Source organism: Danio rerio, chromosome 7 (genome assembly GCF_052040795.2).
Source record: "Danio rerio strain M-AB ecotype USA chromosome 7, GRCz13ab, whole genome shotgun sequence".
Lineage (NCBI taxonomy): Eukaryota > Metazoa > Chordata > Actinopteri > Cypriniformes > Danionidae > Danio > Danio rerio.
Window position 1 is genome coordinate 1,262,153 of NC_141027.1, and position 24,312 is coordinate 1,286,464.

Consider the following 24,312-nt stretch of genomic DNA (forward strand, 5'->3'; position numbering starts at 1 on the left):
CTATGCTGTCAATTTAGATTTGTCAATTTGCTTATGTTACATGATTTTGGTCTGTGGGAGGAAACCGGAGAGCCCGGTGAAAACCCACGCAAACACGAGGAGAACATGCAAACTCTGCACAGAAATGCCGACCTGGCCATGAAGTGTCCGAGCCGGTGACATTCTTGCTGTGCAGCCGTGGTTCTAACCACTCAGCCTCCGTGCTGCCCTGACAAGGAAATGGGAGGAGTAGGGGTGGAAGGGGGGATTCTTCAAGAAGAAGATGTCTGAAATAAGATTCTCTGGTTATTTATAGTGGTTAAGGAGTCATCTGATTGTTAGCTAATGTGGACCAGGTGCTATTAATCATAAGCGCGTGCTCCTCTCAAATTTATAAAAAAAAAAAACTTCACTCAGATTTTAATAAAAAAGAAATGTGTTGTAAAAAAAATCAAATTTTGTATGGAAAGCATCGTCAACGCACCGAGATATCGAGTTGAACTGAATCGATGGCATGATAATTGTAACCAAACCAAACCGTGAGACCAGTGTAGGTTCACAGCCCTGCTCAGTTATAGTTATAGACCTTCTTCACACAACTTTGAAAGGTGTTAAAGCTGTTATAAATGTCAGATCTGTGGTTCAAGCATGAGAGACAAACAGTATGGTAAGCCATGTTTCTTTTCGTTGTGCTTAATCACATGCCACAAAAAAAGATATTTAAAATAAAACAATATGCAGTCTTTTGACTGCTTTCTTTAATAACTACATTACACAATACTTAAACTTTTACTATCAGCACTTGAGTAGCAAATTTTGAAATAAACTAAAAAAATTTAAATAAACTGCAATACTTAAAGTACAAAATATGCTGAACACTTCAGTACTTCCACTTCAGTATGGTGCTTAAAGAGCACTTCTACTTCTACTCGAGTCACTTTTTGATAGAGCACTTGTACTTTTACTCAAATTTAATGCTTTTTAAGACCTCAACAAATATAATTTAAGACCCCAAAATTTCATAATTTCTTTGGAATAGGCTACTCAATTTAATGTCCTTGTTAGATTGAAATGAATTGTGCCTCGTCACAGTATGGATAACCCACAGTACCTGCCTTTTAAGTGTCTGGCCGTGAATTGAAACTGTTATAGCTGACTGTGAGGTGGGGTCTGAACAAGAGCTGAAATCGGGCCATAAAAGTTAGGCCCAATAGGGCCCGAGCTCGACAAGTATATATTGATTGACAGCTTTTAAAAAGCCAGAACCCGTTTATAGCCCGACATTATCCAAATTTGCTCATGCACACAGCTCTTTTGCCTTTTTTTCATGAATAAATTGTTTATATGCGTTAACATTACTTATTCATAATATAGGCTATAGGCCACTTGGAAATTGGAAGAAAAAGTCCTCTGTAACATCTAAACATCTCAGCACTCGAAATAGGCCCAGGTACATACACTTAGCCTTTAAATTGCCCAACACACCAAAAAAAAAAAAAACAGTCTTTAACAAAGAAATTAAAATAAATGACAAATGATGACGGATATTTGGCAATAATGAAATTAAGAATAAGGCTCTGTGGAATTTGTTTTGCCACTTCTCTTCACAGTAAGGTGACGGTGAAGCGGAATATTAAAAGATTAATGCCAACATTAGCCTGTCTGCATTATGATTTTATGTTTTCATTTTAATATTTAGTTACAATTTGGAAATTCTCCACTCATCAGGATTAGGCCATGCGTTTTTGTGGAGGAACATTATTAAATCTACTGTAATCAAGTCCGTCGGGTTCGGCCCAAAGATCTTGCAAGGATTAACCTGGACCCGCTATGACTAGCTGCTGCAACGTACCGCTGGTGCTGCTTTCCTCATTTCATGTGCGACTCGATGGCTTTGAGCCCCATGGTCCCTGACGAAAAGGTCTTTTTGCAAAATTTACACATTGCCACGTCGTTAAATTTAAACTTTCCCATCTTTGCATTTTGAACCTCACCTCGGCAACCGTGTAATGACAGCACGCAGGTGCAGACCAACGTAAAGGTCTGTAGCCAACCTACCGTAATAAGCTAGTAAATCACGGAGACTGTAATTTCTCTCCTGTTTCACACTTACTAAAATGATCAACTATTAGATGTTTTACGATGGACCACAGTGCTTCCCTATCGTCATTAAGCACACCGGCTGAAAATGTAATACCGAACATCCACTTTATGGTAAAATTTAAGACCTTAATTTCCCGGATTTTAATTTAAGACATTTTAAGGACCCGTGGGAACCCTGTTTTTAACAGTGGGCTTGGTTGCCACTTGGTTAACGCTGCACACTGATGATCAACAGTGAGTGACACATTTCACCTCTTAAACCCAACAGGGAGAACCAGCACCAATCAGGAATGCATGATAATGGAAGTCAATGGGGCAAAAACAACACCAACACAACCAAAAGGGAGTCAATCTGAACAACACACAAGCGTTAACCTGCATTGGACTAAAAAACATGTGCAGCATTCAGTGTGCAGAGCTCTTGAGTGAGTCTGTTGTTTGCGGTGTACCTCAGAGCACTGGACGTCAGGGTCCGGCTGGCAGTCTCCAGCAGTGTCCTCCAGCAGGGCGGCGGTGCTGTGCAGCAGGTGTGCGAGTCGATCCTGCACGGTGCGGCGCAGACTCTCATACTCGCCCTGCAGCTCCTCGCCCATCTCCTCCAGCTCTCTGCGCATCAGGCAGTCCAGCAGCTCCAGGCAGCCGCGCAGGGCCGAGTGCACATGGCCCACCCGCTCTACAGCGCTCTGGGCATCCGCACAGCCCGACAGAGACACCAGACGCTCTCCAGACGCCACCGGAGGAGCCGGGAAACTCTCACGCTCGTTCTAAGGAGCAGGAGAAACAACACTACAATTAGCAAACGCGCGCACACACACACACACACACACACTAACAGCGTTTACAGGAACATCCGTCTGGAGATGCCCACGCCATGCTTACTGTCAGTGTGTGTTTATGATTCACACACCTGCAATTAACCACACGCATTAGTCACGCAGAAATAGATCACATAACAATCATGCACAGAGTCTTCATGACATCTCTAACACTTTAAAATGTGCAAAAATGCAGTGAATTAATGGTGAATATACAGCTTAAAGCAACTATTTAAATATTCAGTGTGTTCATGAAATCACACAGACGCATCAGTCACACGGAAATACAGGAGTCAGAATTATTCACCCTCCTGTGAAGTGGTTTTGCTTCTTTAATTATTCCCCAAATGATGAACAGGAGTTGTTCACAGTATTTCCTCTAATATTTGTTCTTCTGGAGAAAGTCTTATTTGTTTTATTTTGGCTAGAATAAAAGCAGTTTTTAATAGTTTTAAAGTCATGTTAAGCTCAATATTATTAGCTCCTTCAGCAATATTAGTGTTGGATTGTCTCCAGAACAAACCACTGTTATACAATGACTTGCCTAATTACCCTAACTTTACCCTAATTACCCTAGTGAAGCCTTCACATGTGACTTTAAGCTGTATAGAAGTGTCTTGAAGAATATCTAGTCTAATATTATTTACTGTCATCATGACAAAGAGAAAATAAATCAGTGATTAGAGATGAAATATTAACACTATTATGATTGGAAATGTGCTGAGAGAAATCTGCTCTCTGTTACACAGAAATTGGGGAAATGAATCTACAGCAGGGCTAATAATTCTGACTGCAACTGTATATCACATAGTAATTATGAACTGAGCCTTTATGACACATATCTGACTTTAAATGCGTCAATCAATGGTCAATATTAAGATATTCAGAGTATGCTTTATGAAAAACAAATCACTTCAAAATCCTCAAAAATAATCTGTAAATGAATGTTGAATATAAAGATGATCAGATTATGTTTAACAAGAAAATAAAGCTTAAAAAATAATATAAAATAATGGTAATAACAGAGTATGTTTTATTTGAAATAAATAAATAAATAAATAAATAATAAATAAATCTGAAAATAAAGATGGTCCCAGTGTGTTTAAAAATAAAAAATAAAAAACTATAAATTTATGGTATAAAGAAAGATTACTGGAGTGTGTTTTATGAGTAAAATGACATCAAAATCCTCAAGGAAAAGTAAATTATTAGTGAAAATAAAGATGATCTGAGCGTGTTTAAAACAAACTTAAGAGTGACAAAAATTCATTCATTCATTCATTTTCTTGTCGGCTTAGTCCCTTTATTAATCCGGGGTCGCCACAGCGGAATGAACCACCAACTTATCCAGCAAGCTTTTACGCAGCGGATGCCCTTCCAGCCGCAACCCATCACTGGGAAACACACACATTCACACACACAATCATACACTATGGACAATTTAGCCTACCCAATTCACCTGTACCGCATGTGTTTGGACTGTGGGGGAAACCAGAGCACCCGGAGGAAACCCACACGAAAGCAGGGAGAACATGCAAACTCCACACAGAAACATCAACTGAGCCGAGGTTCGAACCAGCAACCTTCTTGCTGTGAGGCAACAGCACTACCTACTGCGCCACTGCTTCGCCCCAGTGACAAAAATTTGCAAATTAAATATGAAGATAAAGACAATCAGAGTATCTTAAGAGAAATATGACTCAAAGATGCTAAAAATAAATAACTAAATCAGTAAATAATGTTGCATATAAAGTTGATCTGAGCACACTGAGAAAATATGACTTTAAAACGTGCAAAAATGCAGCCAATTATTGGTGACGACTTAAAATAACTACTTAAATGCTTACGGTCAGTGTGTGTTTATGATTCCCACAGCTGTAATTAACCACACGTCACACTGAGTCACACTGAAATATAACATATCAATTATGCAGCAAGTCTTTATGACATCTCTCCTAAATAAAGATAAAAACAGATCTTGTGTGTGTTGACGAACGGGGACAAAGATTGATTTATGGCTGATGAGAAAATAATGATAAAACTAAAGACGTTTGACAGTACATTTAGAAAAAAAATGACCTAAAATTGCTGTAAATAATTAAGAAAAATAAAGATGATCTAAATACCCTAAAAAAACACTTAAAATGTTCAAGAAATCAGTAAATTAATCCAGCATATAAGATGATCAGACAGAATACACTTTATGAACAAATATGAATTCACAATGTTCCAAACAATCTGTCAATTAACTGTGAAATAAAGATAATCGGAGGATTATTTATAAAAAAGACTTCTTAATGTAATGCAGTGAATTAATGCTGACAATATAAACAGAGAGAGGAAATATGAGTTCAAAACAACTCAGTAAATAACTGAATATAAAGATGATAAGAGCATGTTCTGAGAAATGACTACAACATGCTGAATTAAAGATCTAATTAATGGTAAAACTCAAGATGATTGGGTTGTGTTTTACGAGAACATATGAGTAATTGTTTAAACTAAATATTTTAATATGTTCAGTAAATCAAATTATGAATAGAAATATTGATCACAGCTCTTTTACAAATAAAGACTTTAACATAGCACTTTAATTCAGTCAATTAGTTCTGAATATAAAGATATGTTTTGAGTTATGTGAAAATAGAGTTCATAATGGGCTAAGCTTTGATTAAATAGGACTTAAAATGCACAAAAAACCCCTGTGAATTTATCTTGAACAGAAAATCATTCACTTGAAACAATTCTTTAATCAAAATATCTGATCTGATTATGCTTAAACAACATTTTCAATCTGCAAATTAATAATGAAAATAAATATGAGCAATTTTATGACTTTAAAATACTAATTTAATTCATGAAATGAATGTTGGTGATATAATTAAATATTTGTAACTAAAGCACCGACAGAAACTGCAGAATTAAAACATTAAAATAACTTAACCCTGCAGATCCTGAACAACACAGAGAACAGGAGCAGAAGATAACAGCTTTAGTTTGACACAGCAGGAACCTGCAGAGGCAGAATTGTGTAAACATCGTATTAAAATTAAAGCATTAAAGCGCGTCCGTCGTATATTAGCATGAATCCTGAGCAGGATTGATTACCGTTAGCATAACCACCGTTTCACACCAAACACCGGGGTTAATCTGCGGTTAGCGTCAGAAAACCCACACGACTTCACCACGTTTCTACCCTCCTGTTCGGTCAACTGTTTGTGCTAGTCGGGTTAGTAGATTAGCAGCCGGTCACCTGGTAACCAATAATGACCGTTATGATTTATTACGGTTATTTTATCCGTTAGTTTACTCGGGTAGAGCTCCAGCAGCCGCGTGACCGATGTTATTATCATTTGTACGGTTATTTTCTCGGTTGGTTTACTCACGTAGAGCTCCAGCAGCCGCGTGCAGTCGCGGTGCAGTAGGCGGGCTAGCGCCGCCACTCTGCCGGTCTCCGGTCTCTCCGGTACGGGCTTGTCTGACTCCACGGCTCCGTCCATCGCGTCACGGCTGCGAAACTGGAGCGGACTCTCTGCTCCACTCTGGGACACTCTGCTCCAACGCGGGGGCGTGGCGATGACGTAACGGTTCCAATAAATGAAAAGCTCCGGGACTACTGTTCAACCAGCGAATTAATCCAGAAAGAAGTCTTCTCAAAATCACGTGTTATTTGAGCATGTTTAAAAGAATTACAAACTGGAGAAAAGGTTGGCTTTTGCCTGGCTTTACAGCAGGACAGCAGGAGTGACAAACTCAGGAGGGCCGCAGCTCTGCAGTTTAGTTCCAACCCTGCTTCAACACACTTTCCTGGAGCTTTCAAACATGCCTGAAGGACCCAGAGAGTTGATATAAACTGTGCAGAGCTGAGTTTGACACACGTGCTTACTGTGAACAAACTCAGACAAGGGTCCTTTAAGTGAGGTTTAAAGCAGATTTTGACCCAATATATGCTTTTAGTAATATGCAAAATAAAAAACAGCTGTACATTTATTTTAGTACCGGGCCAACACAAAAACATTTGGAGAAACTTTTGCAAATTTGTGCGTTGATGTGCTCAATGTTTTCTTTGTTTTGGGAGAATGCGTAATCTGGTTTTATTGATGCAGGGTGTAGATTTGCTCTTTTAAAAAGAGGAATAAAGGCTTTAAACCCCAATAATACAAATGCCATCTAATGAAGCTCATCCCATGCTGCAAAAGTCAAGTTTACTGCAGTCGAGCTTAGAGGAGACATGGATGTGGAGACATTTAGAGAGGCATGTGATGCACTATAACCCCAGTGTCATCACGGATATTGTTATATTTCATCATCATTGAGGTAAAACTGAGTTTGGATCAATTGCTCAGTCCTGTATATTATTGCTGTAGTGAACTTGGCTTAATATGACTGACACTTGTCTTAGAGGAGCAGCTCCTGATGTGCAGAGGAGAACTGGAGCATGTCCTTGTGTTGACACTTCTCACAGCAGAGAAATGCCTGGACAATCACACTGTGTTTGAGTTTGAGGGTGCCATGACTCTTTAAGGTATTCATTAAAGAATTGCCACAGTATCTTGCAAGACTGGTTCAGGAATCTCTAAGGCTTGTCTTGTCATGCCCTATTTCAGATTCTCTTGCAGCATCTGCACTGTACTGTGTTTCATGTACTTGCCCTCTTTGAGTAGGCTTATAGTCCTTTATTATTATTTTATTGCTATTATGTCTTCATTTTTATTTTCTCCACTCGTTTCCCCTTGGTTTCCTCTACGTTTCATTCTATTTTATTATATTATTGTTACTGTCCATATACACCCAGCGGCTACTTTATTAGGTACACCTCAATAGTAGCCAGGGCTGGACTGGGGCAAAAAGTCGGCCCTGGCATTTTGGGCCAGAGCGGCCCACTACATTCAATCAAAATGCTATCTATCTATGCACGTTGAATATTTTTATCAACTTATATTTTATAAAACACAAAAGCCATATATATGAAATAAATAAATAAATAAATACAAACTTTAATCTCAATTTAATTTCTGTATACTGTCCATAAAGATTTTTGTTGAGTTCTAAAAAATACACTATTCATTCATTTATTTTTCATCGCATCAGTCTCTTATTTATCAGGGGTTGCCGCAGTGGAATGAACTGCCAACTATTCCAGCATGTTTTATGCAGCAAATGCCTTTCCAGCCACAACCCAATATTGGAAATCACCCATACACACTCATTCACACACACACTCATACACTACAGCCAAATTAGCTTATTCAATACACTATTCACTCAGCCTATATTAAACAATAAACATAACAAAAACTGCCTGCTGATGCATGGCTAAATCTTCAAAGGGAACAGTGTACTTTATAACCTCTTTCACCTCATCCTGCTTGCTGTTTCACTATCTAAACAATGAAAACACAATATAAGTCAAATTTGTTTCATTTTGATATTATGATTAACAGACACCAAACAGCCTCGTGTAGCTGCATATTTATATGAGCATCATCTTCACTTTGCATATTTAAAACAAAACATGGCTTAAATATAACTGTCTGCTTTCATTTCCATTGAAAAGAACAAGCTTTACCCTGTCTCTTTTGCAGAATATCAGTTTTAATAATCAATAATGGCCATTATAATAGTATAACGTACATTAAATTTAAATGATAAAGGTAAGCAAGTCAATGTGCAGAATCAGTGTATGTGGTTACATGAATTAATATATTAGCTTATCTTTGCACTCAGCCAAAACAGTTAACTGAGAACAAGTGATTCAAAAGACAGAAGAGTTGTTAGATAGAGACAACAAGATGAATTCAATATCACGTTTAACAACTACAGTATAGTGAGATGAGATCATCTTGTTAAATAAACCCACTGAAAGGATCTCTTATAACAGTTTAACCTACACTTTGGGACTTTAAATCTTCTAACCAGAGGGAAGCAGTTTGTAATGTGGAAACAAGAAATGTGTTGGATCATTCACAATTCTTTCCACCTGATTGAGGACAACTCTCATATAAAACTTGAGGATTAAAATTTTCATCGTCTCCTACAATTGTCCATGCTGTCTTTAAGAGATGCATTAATTCAGATGTACACTGCACAGATTGGTTGCCAAACCACACTGTGATCCAATACCTGACAATGCTTTCCAGAACTGCTTTATAAAACAACATCATGAGCTTCTTGTTAACTCCAAAAAGACAGAGCCTCTGTAAAAAACACAATCTCTGGTGTAAACGAGAACAAACCCACTCAATGTGTGTTTTCCATGTGGAAGAACTGTCGCTGTAAATGCACAAGTACTTACAGGTTTCTGACTGAGAAATAGGATGATCATGTACAACCACTTTGGGTCAAATACCATCTCTTCTGTTTTCTTAGTATTTATTTTTAGCTTATTTCTATCACACCACTCAGCGAACTGACTGATTTGTGACGGACAGATAACACCAATATCATCATTCTCATAAACATTATGAAAAGATGAAGGGGCAGTTCCCTCAAAACTGAAAATTCACTCACCGTTCAGCCTAATTATTCTTTACTCGTTCTCAAACCTGTTTTTCTGTCAAACACAATAGAGGTTATTTAGAAAAATGTCACACTCCGGCAGCACTGACGTCCTTTGGTGTTTGTTTTTTCTACAATGGACGTCAATGGGTACAGGTTTATAGCATTCCTACAACATTCAACTAGAGAAAGAAACTCATATATAGACATGAGCCTCAAGAGGAAGAGGGAATTATGTAAACACCTTTAAATTCACAGCTTGAAAGCAACTGGAAACCATCAGATCTCAGCTGCAGCAGTTACACTGTTCAGCCAGCAGGCGGCGCAAATGTGTCACTGAATAATTCTGCTCATGTTATTAATCTAATAATGCAGCATCAGGTCTATGAGTGAGTTACTGCATCATGGCATTTCATAAATAAATCTAAATAATCATTTCATATATACAGCAAAAATATTAGTACTTAGTGGTGGTTCATTCCGCCGTGGCAATTTCAGATAATCATAATTAGAACCAGACGGAATCTGCAGACATTTTTAGCTATTTCTGCACAGAATTGTGTTCAAAATCTGTGGATTTATACTGAATTCTTTTGCAAGTATCCTAACTAAAACCTTACTATGTGAAATAAAAAGCATTAAACTTACCAGCTACTGAAAAAGCCCGCTCACGCCTGCATTTCAGCCTTGACTTTGGGATGTATAAAAGTCTCTGGTCATATGGGCAAAGAGACCGACCAGGCTGATGTTCAGTCAACAGGTCTGACAGGTAGGAAGGAGCCAGGCCATTTAGAGATTTAAAAACCAGGAGAAGATTTTTAAAAGTGACACGATAGTGCACAGGCAACCAGTGCAGAGCGTAAGACTGCTGTCATGTGGTCATGTCTTTTGTGCTGGTTAAAAGCATAGATATGTACATTAGATGTCGCCTGGCCTATTGTTGTCTATTGGACGGAATGAGTCAATAGCGCCGCCATCTTGCTACAGGGTAGCGCTCCTTTGAAATGAATGCGGGACCAAAGTACAGTGGAGGACTGTGGCCATCCAGAGCCAGAGATATACACATATACACACATATATCTGTGATCGGGAGATTTCCTGGATGTTAGTATGTAATTTTTTTTCTAATTACGAAAATTATAATTTGACATCACTTTTCTACATTGATGGATCAGTGACCGCACGGGCATTCCTGACTAAAAGCTTGTGTTTGTGTGTACAGAAATGTACTATTCACCCTCCCTGTTAAATTTGATCTCATCATGTCCTGAAACACAGCTCCTCTCCTGCTTTCACTGCTCATACTGACGGAGGGAGCGATTCGTTTGTGAATGAATCTCCGTTATGAACGACTCTTTCACTAACGTTAGCCGACAATAATACAAGTTTCTGGCACGTAATAACACTGTCTTGACTAGTGCGGTTGAATGATGTTTGTCCTGGGAGCACTGTACCAATATGGCGGCGCTATTGACGCATGCTAAGGGTCTCTATGCGATATCTAGTGTATATATCTATGGGTTAAAAGCCTTGCAGCAGCATTTTGAACTAACTGTGCGGGATAGACTGATCCCAAAATATAGCGCATTACAGTAGTCCAATCTTGAAGTAATAAAAGCATGAGTTATTTTTTCTAGATAAAATAGGCTTGACTGTTTTTAAAAGTCGAAGCTGAGAAAAGCAGGATTTGACCACTGCGTTAATCAAATCTTAAAGGGTCACGAAACACCAAAACACATGTGTTGAGCTGTTGACAGTGGTATATGTGTCCCACACTGCTAAAAACACTATTAGGACATCTATATTTCACTAAAAAGTGTAAATTGGTTGTTTTTGCGTTATTTCAAGCAAATTCGTACTTCCGGTTTGAAACGAATTTTTGAAGCTGCGTCACGGTCATGAGATAATAGTGTGTATTCCAGCGTGCAGACTGGACGTCTGTGCCAGAGTGTGTCTTATTACGTCTTACAGTGTGATGCATTAATGCATGAGTAAAGCTTGGTTCAAACCAATCAGTGCGCTCTATTGTGCAGCTTCATTAATATTCATTACTGTCAAAGTGTTTACACCACAGAGACGCCACGTTGTGTTGGCAAAACAAGCGTGAAGTGTTGCTTTAATAGTTTGCTGCAGTGAAGTTTTGTTTTCATTTTCTCTCTGTGAGAGCTCAGCTGGAGTCACGTGTGGATTAACAGTGTACGCGACGCTCGACAACAATAACTTACGTGTCTAAGGAGGAACATTGTTTACCTGAGAGATGTTCTCATCTGCAAACGCTGAGATCCGGATTCGCTTGTCGTCTCCTCTTAATAAAGACGCGGCTCTAGTTGCTGGTGATTGTCCTGTCTCTACAGATTTGGTAAGTGAGCGACCAGTGCTCTTTGTTTATTCAGTTTGTTCGTATCTAACAAACTATTGCACCGAGTGTAAACATGTTAGCACCACAACCAAACTTTAACCTCGTGTAGGATTTTTACCGCATTTAGTGACCGGAATAACACACGCGGCTTTCTGAAGCTACCTGCCGTGTGCATCTAAGTTTCCGGTAAATGCGGAGGGTTTTTTTCTCTCATTCACCGTGCGGTATCAAACATTGCATGAAAAATACACGCTTAGAGCAGTTCCTCCAATCAAATATCTCGTGTGTCGCAAGGGGCATGAATGAATTCCCTGAATGAAAGAGCCAAACTGCAGTTAAAGTCCACCATTTAATCATTTGGCAAATAATTCGAGTACAGATGTCCATGTAGGTTAAACACCATCACTTTCTCCTGTGTGTGTGAATTTTGACTCTGAATCTCAGCGCGCCCAAATAGACACTCCCACACCATCCCACTTTAGTTCTTCCGACACTCCCCCCTAAACAGAGCTGGACACGCCCACTTTTCTGACTTTTTCCAAAGTAGAGGTGTGAAAACACCCTGCTGAAACGAGGGGGTTTCATGGCCCTTTAAGTCGTCATTAAAGATAACACCCAGATTTTTTACACAAGGCTTCACAGACAAACCCAATTCAGCAAGATTTACTGGTGGTGTCCTAGAATAATCTGACGAGCCGAACACAACTGTTTCAGTTTTACTCTCATTAAAATCTAGAAAGTTTAAAGATAACCAGGCTTTCACATCCGCCAGGCAGGACATAAGAGTCTCCAGTCCACTTGAACTCGGGTTTAGAGGCAGGTAAATTTGAGTGTCATCTGCATAACAGTGGAAAGACAGACCATGTTCTCTAAAAAGTAGAACACAGGGGAAGCATATATAAGGAAAAGAGAATAGGGGCTAAAATAGATCCCTGGGGAACACCACCCTAATCACCCTTTAAATGTCACTTTAAGCTGTATAGAAGTGTCTTGAAGAATATCTAGTCTAATATTATTTACTGTCAAGAGTAAATAAATTAGTTATTAGAGATGAGTTATTAACCTTATTATGATTAGACATGACTACCTTCAACTATATAAGCTATATATATATATATATATATATATATATATAAATGCTACTTAAGTGTGAAATCCTAGAGATCTGCCTGTGTTGAAGACGATGACGCTGCTGACGGTGAAGATGACTGATGTGTCTCTGAGAGTCTCTTTCTCTCTGACTGCAGTGTTGAAGTGTTCCTTTATCTGCTCTGTCACTGCACACAAAAGACTGAATACCACAGAGAGTGTGTGTGTAGAGCACACCTTTCTCCTGACACACACTCACTTACACAGAAGCATGCACATACGCACACACACGTACAGATGTGTGCACAAACACACACACAAACTCACACACACTACCATACACAAACAAAAACACATACATACACACACTCTCTCATACAGAAACACACACACACACACCACACACACATACTCTTTCTCACACTCCCACACCCACCTTAGACTGCTCATGTTATATAATAATGTATATGAGCGCACACACACACACACACACACACACACACACACACACTCACACTATAAGTGTTGTTCTAATACCCTCAGAGTGAATTAAATGAAGATTATCGGATTGTTTATATTTATATTTTACAAATAATAACTTTAATACTTTGATGTTGTTGAATGTAAACAAGGCATGACTGCACATCAGTGCTTCTGTTTGAACATTCACTCGCTGTTCATCTAATCATTCGAGAATTCAGCAGTAATCTCTGAGGATTAGTTTGTTAAACATCATTAATCTTTATTAATTATTAAATATACAGTAATCTAATGACAGTAAAGAAAGATTTAGTTAAGCCTATTTTAGTCTTTTGAGCTTAGCGGTGTCACAGTGTGGCCTCACAGCAAGAAGGTCTCTGGTTCGAGCCTCGGCTGGGTCAGTTGGTGTTTCTGTGTGGAGTTTGCATGTTCTCCCCGTGTTGGTGTGGGTTTCCTCCGGGTGCTCCAGTTTCCCCCACAGTCCAAACACATGCGCTATAGGGGAACTGATCAACTACACTGGCCGTAGTGTATGAGTGTGTGTGAGAATAAGTGTGTATGGGTGTTTCCCAGTGATGGATTGCAGCTGGAAGGACATCCGCTGTGTGAAACATTTGCTGGAACAGTTGGCGGTTCATTTCGCTGTGGCGACCCCTGAGGAATAAAGGGACTAAGCTGAAGGAAAAAGAATGAATGAATATAAGATTCTTTAATTTTCTATTTTAATGTTTTGTTTTCATTCATTAGTAAACAATTTCTTCAGTGCAGCTAGATGGACACAGCATTGTTCAAAAACATTAATAATAATAATAATAATAATAACAATAATAATAGTAATAATATTAACATTTTTGAGGAAACGGATCAGTGATTGACAGGTCTATGAACAGAATACATAAATAATATTCATAGGAGATTTATAAAAAAATATCATAACAGCACCGTCAGCATGTGAATGTTTCCTGTGTTGTGCAGAATCTGAGTGTTGGCCAGCAGAGGGCGCTGTGAACATTCGAGAAACTCAGCGAGTCTGAACATGAGCACATGACCTCCAGATAACCTCTCTCTCTCACACACACACACACACACACACACACACACACACACACACACACACACACACACACACACACACACACAAAAGATACACACACACACAAAAGATACTTTTCACACTATTTTAACCCCACAGACAAAAGAAACACACCCAACTATCTGTGCGTTTTATTTTAGTCTCCCTGTTTCTTTCTGAAATCATTAAATAGTTTAGATTATGTAAGTCTGTGCTTTGGTCATATAATTTTAGTAATTTAAAATTTTTTATTGTTATTTATCTTTTATTATTATGATTATTATTAATTATTGTTATTATTTTTATTATCATTAATATTATTTATTATTATTTATCATAAAATTATTTATTATCGATATTATTTATTATGATCAAAAATATTATTATTTATTGTTATTGTTAATTATAGTTATTTATTATTAATATTGTTGTTTATCATAATTAATATTATTAATTTTGTTTATTATAATTTATTAATATTACTATCATTTATTATTATTTTAATATTATTATTATCATTTATGACTATTATTATTAATTATTTATTATTGTAACAATTTATTATTATTATTATTATTATTTATTATTATCATTTATTATTATTATATTATTATATACGTCATATTATTATTTATTATATTGTTATTATCATTTATTGTTATTATTTGTCATTATTATAATTTACATTACTATTTATTATTACTATTATTATCATTTATTACTATTATTATTAATTATTTATTAATATTGTCATAATTATTTTTATTATTATTATTCATTATTATAATTTATTATTATTATTTATTATATTGTTATTATTGTTACTAATATTATTATTTCTTCATATTATTATTTATATTATTATAATTTATTATTATTATTAATTATTAATAATATTATCATTAAATTTCATTCACACTCATACACTACGGACAATTTAGCATACCCAATTCCCCTATAGTGCATGTGTTTGGACTGTGGGGGAAACCAGAGCACCCGGAGGAAACCCACGCCAACACGGGGAGAACATGCAAACTCCACACAGAAACACCAACTGACCCAGCCGAGGCTTGAACCAGCAACCTCCTTGCTGTGAGGTGACAGTGCTACCTACTGCGCCACTGTGTCACCCGATATTATTATCACTTATTATTAATATAATTATCATTTATTATTATAATTATTAATTTAAGTGATTATTTTCTACAGGACGCTCCATCTTAAGTTATTGTACAGCTGTTGTTGTTGTCAACAGGGTTATAATTTAATATTTAATAGTAAGACTTTATTACTTTCAGTCATTTAATTGAAGTTTGTAATAATAAAAGATCTGTTCACAATAAAAACCCTGATAATTCTTCTTTTAATAGTCCTGGACATTACTGACAGGAGATTGTGTTTATATGTTTGTGTAGTATTTGTGTTGCGTGAGTGTATGTGTGTGGACTGGCCTGAATCAGATCTACTGGACTGTGAGAGACGCTCTTCACTGATGCTGGATTACTCGTCTGAAGCTTCACTAATGAACCGAGACGGCAAACACCAGATTCAGACCACTGCGCACACATCACTGCTGTGAGGAGTGACGGCCACCAGGGGGAACGCGAGTCTGTGTGTGAGAGTGTGTGCGTTTGTGTCTGTCTGAGTGTGTATGTATCAGTATGTCTATCAGTATGTAAGTGAATCAGTGTGTGTGTGTGTGTGTGAGTCAGAGAGGGAGTGTATGTGTGTGTGTGTGTATCAGTAGCTGTTTCCATACACCGATTAGCATATGAATTTTGGAGATGCGCATAAAACTGGCTGATGGAAACGCCATGATGCGCACAAACGTCAGACACACTCATAAACAACACACATGCACATAACTGAGTAGGATAAACTTTTTATTTGATAAGAAAAGATGTGCATAAGCTATGATGGAAACAGTAATTCCAGTAAGTGTATTAATCAAGGTGATGTGATGTTGTCAGAAGAGCTGATGAACGTGTGTGAATGGATAAAGCAGCAGGCTGAGCACACTGGAGAACATCTGAACCATCTCACTATTAGTGTTATTATTATTAATCATCACCTCCAGAACTGCTGTTTGTGTCTCCAAATCCATTGTTACTGTTGATATTTGGCTCCAGTTAATCAGGAAGTGTTGATTTTGTTCACTTTGGCTTGTTGGATGGAAACGCTGCTTTATTCGCACGTCTTTTAAGCCCTGTTCCAAATTTGCACATGTATTTATTTGCATCTTTAAATGGAAACAGCCAGTGTGTATCAGTGTGTGTGTATCAGTGTGTGTGTGTGTATCAGTGTGTGTGTATCAGTGTGTGTATCAGCCAGTGTGTATCAGTGTGTGTGTATCAATGTGTGTGTGTGTATCAGTGTGTGTGTGTGTGTGTGTGTGTATCAGTGTGTGTATGTGTGTATCAGTGTGTGTATCAGTGTGTGTGTATCAGTGTGTGTGTCAGCCAGTGTGTATCAGCCCGTGTTTATCAGCGTGTGTGTATCAGCGTGTGTGTATCAGCCAGTGTGTATCAGTGTGTATGTATCCGTGTGTGTGTATCAGTGTGTGTGTGTGTTGAATAGTTGTTGAATGAGTCTTTGTCTGCAGTGTTTGTGAGATTGAATCTAAGCACTGAATCACTGATTTAAATCTGAAATGAGGAAACACACACACTGCGTTTCTCAACACACACACAACACACACACACACGTCACTGACCTGAAGGAAAACACCCTGTTTATTAAAGCAATAATTCCCCTTTTAATTTCCTTTCCCTCTGCATCTGGATGCTTCTAAACTGGTTTCACATTAAACACACCCGCCGAGAGAATCGTCCTGTTCATCAAAGACTGTAAGAGCAGTCACTGAAGATGATCTGGATGATCATATCCCTTAATATTCATTATTATCCTTATGAGCCTTTGGTCTATTACCACAGTTAGATGTGTCATATAATACACCATTCAGTTGTAGAAAACCACAGTAGTGGGTCATTTCAGTATATTTCTGCGGTTGTGTTACCATAGCAACCGTAGATTCACCACAACAGGTCAACTAGTATGGCGGTTGTGTTACCATAGCAACTGTAGAATCACCTCAACAGATCGATTACTATAACAGTTGTGTTACCATAGCAACTGTAGAATCACGTCAACAGGTCGATTACTTTAGCGGTTGTGTTACCATAGCAACTGTAGAATCACCACAACAGATCAATTACTATAACAGTTGTGTTACCATAGCAACTGTAGAATCACCACCACAGATCAATTACTGTAGTTGTTGTGTTACCATAGCAACTGTAGTATCACCACAACAGATCGATTACTATAACAGTTGTGTTACCATAGCAACTGTAGAATCACCTCAACAGGTCAATTACTTTAGCGGTTGTGTTACCATAGCAACTGTGGAATCGCCACAACAGATCAATTACTGTAGTTGTGTTACCATAGCAACAGTAGAATCACCACAGCAACTGTAAAAACACCACAGCAAATTAAGGGTAAAGTCTAGACCGGACACGCAGACGGAACTGTGATATGCACATTAATATAGCAGAATTTTATTTTTAATATAGCAGAATTTTATGACACTATATAACAGTATGTACTATTTTTACAGTGCTGTAACGGTTGGGTTTAGGGTTGGGGTGGGGGTAGACTCTAATAAAATGCAATAAATGGGAAATTTAATAAATAATATAAAGAATTTTCGTTAACAACCGGTCACAAGCACATCTGATCTAGCAACAACCACAGATTAGTTACGATAGTAGCTGTGTTACCACACCAAATGTAGAATCACCACAACAAAATAAGTGCTATTACTAATAATAGTGATACCCCATGTGCTTTTCATATTCAGTGGTGAAAAGTACCATTACTTGCCTAAAAATGTAGTGCAAGTAAAGTAACAGGGTCTGCTGTAAACATTACTCAAAGTAGGAGTAAAGAGTAGCCCTTTCAAAAGCACTCAAGAGTAGTAAGCGGATGCGTTTACATGTAGTTTGTGCATGTGTGTGTGTAAACGTGACATTCTGTAGTGCATTGAGTTATTGCCCAGCACACACACAAAGCCATAAGGCGTTAATATTAAGTTAGATTTAGGTTGTGATGTCAGGTGACCAAAATTCAAGGTCTAGCCAGCCTAACCAGTCTAAGAACAACACTATTTTAATGTCCAATAATGACTTGAAATAATGTTGATATTTGGTTGACTTTAGGTTGTTAGAAAGTGACCACAATCCAACGATGAGCCGGCATCTTAAACCAGCGTCATATTGATGTCAAATACTGACATTTACTCATCAGTTATGGCAACCAAAATCCAACATCTGATAGACGTTATAGTGGTAACGTCCACACAACCTCAAGCATATGATTGCTTTATTTTAAACAGTATTGTTTATATTTATGCACATAATACTATGGATTGTGTGAATAATGACATTAATTCACCCAAACTAAAAGTACTTTTGGTTTGATGTTAGATTGGGCCAAAATATGTAAGCAGTCACCTGATCAGTCACATATTTACTTTGATTATTTACTCAAAAACTGTGTCAAGTGACGGAAATGACTGATCACATCACATCACATAAACCAGACATAAAAGACTATGACTGTGTGTGTGTGTGTGCCCATGTGTATACGAGTATGCTTGTATGTATTTAATTGTGTGTCTTTAGTTTAGTGTCTGAGTGTGTATGTATGAGTGTGTGTATATGAAGGTGTGTCTCTGTGTATGAGTGTGTGCGCATGTATTTGAGTGTATGTGTATGTTTGTATGTGTCTATGGGTGTGTATATAGTGTGTGTGTGTGTGTGTGTGTGTGTGTGTGTGCACAGAGAAAGTACAACCTGTTGACCTCACTAACAGCCTTCGTGTTTGCGAGTGTGAAATACGTTATAAGTGTGTTTTGTTGTACGTTTCAGACACACACATCCTTCTTGTACACTAGATGAGAAGGCAGGGCTTGTTTTACAATCACTGAGCTAAACCCTTCTCTAAACCCAACCAATAGTGTTTTCAGAAGCAAACACAAGCAGAAAAGTGCACTGCGAACACAGTTTTACCTTGATTTTACATTGCTTTAATCCCTTTAGTGAAAGCGTGCTTCCCAATACATGAATCCAAGCCTGACGCAAATTCATTACAATTAATAGACCTGTTTAAGTTGTTTGTGGTGTTTATTTGGTGTCGTGCAAAGAACTGCATGACAGTACTCCTCCATTCATCAATGACATGTCCCTGTAAACATCATTAGTGTGAAAAAGAGCAAAAGCCATTGTCCTCACACTGCCCCCTAGTGTTCATTTCACACACGACCTGCAGTCAAACACACATTAGAGTGTGTTATCCACAAGCGTAGGCTGCAGCATGTGTTTCTGTTGAGCCTCTATTGTGATTATCAGCTTATTAATGACATTCTGCTGCTCATATTGACTCGTTCAGCGTCATCTAGCCCAATGTTAAAGTGCTTTCTGAGCTTCGTCTGGTTATTTCTCCATTCACCTTCACCCATGCAGGACGGCAGATAATGCATGTGTGTGTGTGTGTGTGTGTGTGTGTGTGTGTGTTCAGTCTCTTGATGTCACTGATGCTATTACAGTTTCCTGTCTCCTCACACAAAGGCCGTCTACACTTTTGTCTTCTGCCTGTGTTGTGGGGCTTATTTTTAGGCTTTACGTCACCTTTTTCTTCATTCAGGTTTTCTCAGTGTTGGTCACAGCGGTTATCTCCGTCTCCTTCAGCACACTGTGAGGATTTTATCTCAGAGATACACAAAACAAGTTTGACAGTCTAATACCATCTCAATCTCTCAGCTTATCATTAATTGACAATTTGTCCAATTATTTAAAGGATTCTCTGTGATTTCTGTGTGAAAAGTGTGTGTTTACTGCTGGTAAATTCAACTACGCTGGCGTTAGAGCAGTTTCATGTTCAGTTTTTATCATCATAATAAGCTGTATTGTATATTGAGCCTTTAACTGTGACTTTTACATACATGTGAAAACAGTGTAAAGCTACTAATTCATAATTAAAGTAATTCAATTCATAATTAATTCATATAAACTAGTAAAACACAAACAAATAAAATAAATAACAAAAAGCTCCCCTAAATTAGTCAATAACTGTGTGGAATACACATATATAATCAGCTGGTGACTCTAACACTGACCCTGTGTCTTTCTTTCAGTCGCGCCGTTACATAACTCATGATTTAGCAGCTAAAGCAAACACTTTACTGTAAATAATGGCAAACTAGATAATGCATTGAATAACATTACTATATAGATATATAAGATATAGATATCTATATCTTTCTTAATATATATCATACCTTAATACAAACGCAATACAACAACAAAAGAAAACAAACAACCCAACCCGCTTCAAAGTAAACTCCATATATTTATATATATATATATATATATATATACGTATAATAAAGTTAGAAGCAGTTTCCTACAGTTATTTGTTTGTTTATTTGATCTGTATGTGGTTATATTCTGCTATATTGGTTATATCATAAAGTACATTATTTCTTTTGGTACTTCATTATGTTTACCTTTTATTATTATTATTATTATTATTTATTTCTTGTTTTGTCTAATTGAGTTGCAAATAAAGAAGAGGACGGGGTTAACATACTTTTTATGTTGTATTCAAGTAGTGCACCTAAAAGTGCGCTGCTAGTAGATTTTGTTTACTTACTACATGAAGTACACTTAAATATGTCAATATTACTATTGTATAGTAATATTATATAGTATATACTATACTAAGTATACTTCATAAAATAAATTTAATGTGTTTTTTTTGTAAATGTCTTCTCCACTTTTTAGTATATAAATGTGCTTTTAAGTGCACTATAAAGTAGTAAACTAAGAATACTTTTAAGTGATGTTCAAGTAGTACACTTGCAGCTATGCTACTAGGTCATAAGTTATTGTTTATTTACTACATGTAGTATATGAACAATATCACACTCGTAGCAGTGCGATATGGCTGTATATCAGCACTGGTGGGAGGCGTGCGTCGGCTCGAGTGCTTTAGCGCCCAACCAGTGCTGATATACAGCCAAAGCGCACTGCTACGAGTGTGATATTGCGTTTATACAACAGTTCAACGCCACAATCTTGTACATAAAAAAGAAAATCAAACTCGGAGAGTGTAAAACCCTTTTTTATCAGGAACTACTTTCTTCCGCCATTTATTGACATCTGCAGCTGACGTCAGAATAGCAGAAGCGTTACTAATTCACCAACGTCACTTTAGAGCTGGTGTTTGAATGATTCTCTGTAGCGTAATGTGAAGCGCCGCTTCTGGTTTGTGACCCCCTTAAGGTGATTATAAGGCTTATAAGGATTATAACGCAGCAGCACGAGGGGTCTTCAATGAACCTAAAAGAGCACATGTCACTCCGCTGCTCATCCGTTTGCACTGGCTGCCAGTTGCTGCTCGCATCAAATTCAAAGCTCTGATGTTTGCCTACAAAGTGACTTCTGGCTTTGCTCCTTCTTATCTGCTCTCACTTCTGCAGATGTATGTGTCCTCCAGAAACTTGCGTTCTGTGAATGAACGTCGCCTCGTGGTTCCATCCCAAAGAGGGAAGAAATCACTTTCCCGAACGCTCACGCTCAATCTGCCATGTTAGTGGAATGAACTCCCGAACTGCATCAGAACAGCAGAGTCACTCGCTACTTTCAAGAAACCACTAAAAACCCAACTATTTAGTCTCCACTTCACTTCCTAATCTGCAATTGCCTCTCTGAATATCACACTAACTGGACCCAAAAAAAAAAAAAAAAAAAAAAAAAAACTACTAATACTACTAATACTTCCCTTCTTAGACTTTACAGACCTGAAAATTGCCTACAGCACTAGTTCATTGTTGCTCTTATAGTTGTGTAAATTGCTTCCTTGTCCTCATTTGTAAGTCGCTTTGGATAAAAGCGTCTGCTAAATGACTAAATGTAAATGTAAATGTAAGGCTGAACGTGACATGAAATGCCATCTGTCTACAGAGATATCTCTCTACAGTCTATTATAGTCTACAGTATTTCTCTGTTGTCGTTGGTATTGTGATGGGTTCCAGTTGACCCAGTGTTTACCCGGAGACTTTAAGGATGAAAAAAAGGGAGACAGAAACTATTACGCTCTTCACATTGGCCTTTATGCGTTTCTCCCAAGTGCGGTCGACTACATACATGCCAGTCAACAACAACGAGTAAGCAAAAGGAAAAGAAAAAGACACTCAAACATCTGTCGCTAAATAAAATACTACATTATTGAAATAAAAGAGATACAGCGGTAGAGCGACCATCACACACTTCTCCTCAGAGCTCGCCAGAACTGAACTGAACTAAGCTTCCACACGTGTGCTTACATCTAAAAGGCAAAACAACCACAGGAATACTCCTCTTAAAGGGAACATTTAAACACATTGCATATCAAACATTAAGTGACTGTTCCAATATCACAATAATTAACCTCGAAAAAAGCAGCGCAATCACTACCAGACTACTGTTGTGTTTGCGATAGGAAGGGACGAGGCTGAATCCTGCTTCTTATAGACTCTGTCCGGTCCACCTTAAAAACCGTGACACTTCCGTTTGTCAGCTTCTTATTCACGCTCAGGAAAACAAACTAAGCAAGGGCTTATTATGCGGTTCTGGCGCCATCTTATGGATAGACAACTTCAACCGTCTTTGTTCGCAGACGAGTTCTCTCTGAAATTGTAAATATTTAAGGCACTATTCTTACAAATAAACTGCATAGTTGCAATCCAAACAGCGACATTCTCCACTAAAAAAGCCTCTGAAGTACATTTAGTTGTCTAACAGCAGTAATATTTGTCAAACTGAAGCATCTCTGCTTGTTGCTGGCTGTAAGTGGGCGGAGTAATACACAGAGGTGCAGGGTGAAGAGGCCTTTGTGTGATGTTACTGGCAAAATATCGCACATCTATCAGCCAATCAGATCCAAGAACCAGACAGAACTGTAGTATAAACTAATATAAACACTTCAACATTGCTTAAGTATACTTAAAGTTTATTTTATAATGTATACTTAATGTTTATAAGCATACTGTCCACTTTTGGCATATCAATGTATACTTTTAAGTGTACGACAAAGTGTAAAAGTTGTAAACTGAGTAGTCCTTAATAGCAAACTAAGCATACATTTTACGTGGTATTCAAGTGGTACACTTACAAGTACACTGGTAGACTTTACTAGATGAAGTACACTTAGGTCAGTATTACTCAAGTATACCTCATAAATTAAACCTGATGCACACTTCTTTACTGAAGGCTTCAGTGTGAGCTATTTAATGAAGAACACTGTAGAGGAGGTGTAATAGTTTAGAGAAGAGACTCTGTGTGATCAGTCACAGCCTCATCTAATGCTGATAATAAGGCTTATACTAATATTTGATTCAGAATATTATAATCATCTGCAAACTCTCAGCAGATATTACTATAAGGGCACTTGTGATGTGTCTGTCTTGATTAGTGTGTGTTATTAAGCATGGTGTTTGACACACTCTCAATATGAGAATGATTTGGGCAGGTCTGTATTTGATTTCAGAGAGGAAATAAGGAGAAAATTCTGCAGATTCCACACACACACACACACACACACACACACACACACACACACACTCACACTCACACACACACACACACACACTCACACACCCTGATCTCTGATTGGACGGATGGTGCATGAGGACGGCGCATGCTTAGAGTGTGTGTGGGCATGTGTGCGTGTGTGAGAGACAAAAAGAAAAGGTGTGTGTGTATGAGAGAGAAAGAGAGTGTGTGTGGGTAAGAGAGAAAGTGTGTGATGTGCACGTGTGTAACATGATCGTGTGCGTTTCTGTGTGAAGATGTGTTTGTGTGATTGTATGTGTG

General features: G+C 37.8%; 3 protein-coding genes across 7 annotated transcripts in view; all 3 read right to left on the minus strand.

Annotated features, from left to right (window-relative positions):
- Positions 1 to 24,312, minus strand: part of alpk1 (alpha kinase 1) — an 859,869-nt gene that overhangs the window by 608,314 nt on the left and 227,243 nt on the right. The window lies entirely within an intron of this gene.
- The window catches only part of drap1 (DR1-associated protein 1 (negative cofactor 2 alpha)), a 660,385-nt gene that overhangs the window by 203,904 nt on the left and 432,169 nt on the right, over positions 1 to 24,312 (minus strand). Inside the window, exon 2 of the mRNA XM_087258800.1 lies at positions 11,118 to 11,280. The gene's annotated coding sequence lies outside the window, so the exon portion shown is untranslated. The remainder of the gene's footprint in view (positions 1 to 11,117; positions 11,281 to 24,312) is intronic.
- LOC147835856 (uncharacterized) overlaps positions 1 to 24,312 on the minus strand; it is a 163,282-nt gene that overhangs the window by 12,798 nt on the left and 126,172 nt on the right. For 2 of the 5 annotated variants that reach the window (XM_087260536.1, XM_087260535.1), the window contains exons 1-2: positions 6,284 to 6,419; positions 2,532 to 2,846 (exon numbers count right to left, since the gene is read on the minus strand). In XM_087260536.1, the coding sequence (XP_087116662.1) occupies positions 2,532 to 2,846; positions 6,284 to 6,397 (429 nt within the window). In that variant the 5' untranslated portion in view covers positions 6,398 to 6,419. Of the gene's footprint in view, positions 1 to 1,196; positions 2,847 to 6,283; positions 6,420 to 24,312 lie in introns of those variants that run through there. The other 3 variants (XM_087260538.1, XM_087260537.1, XR_015495208.1) reach the window with 2 other exon arrangements.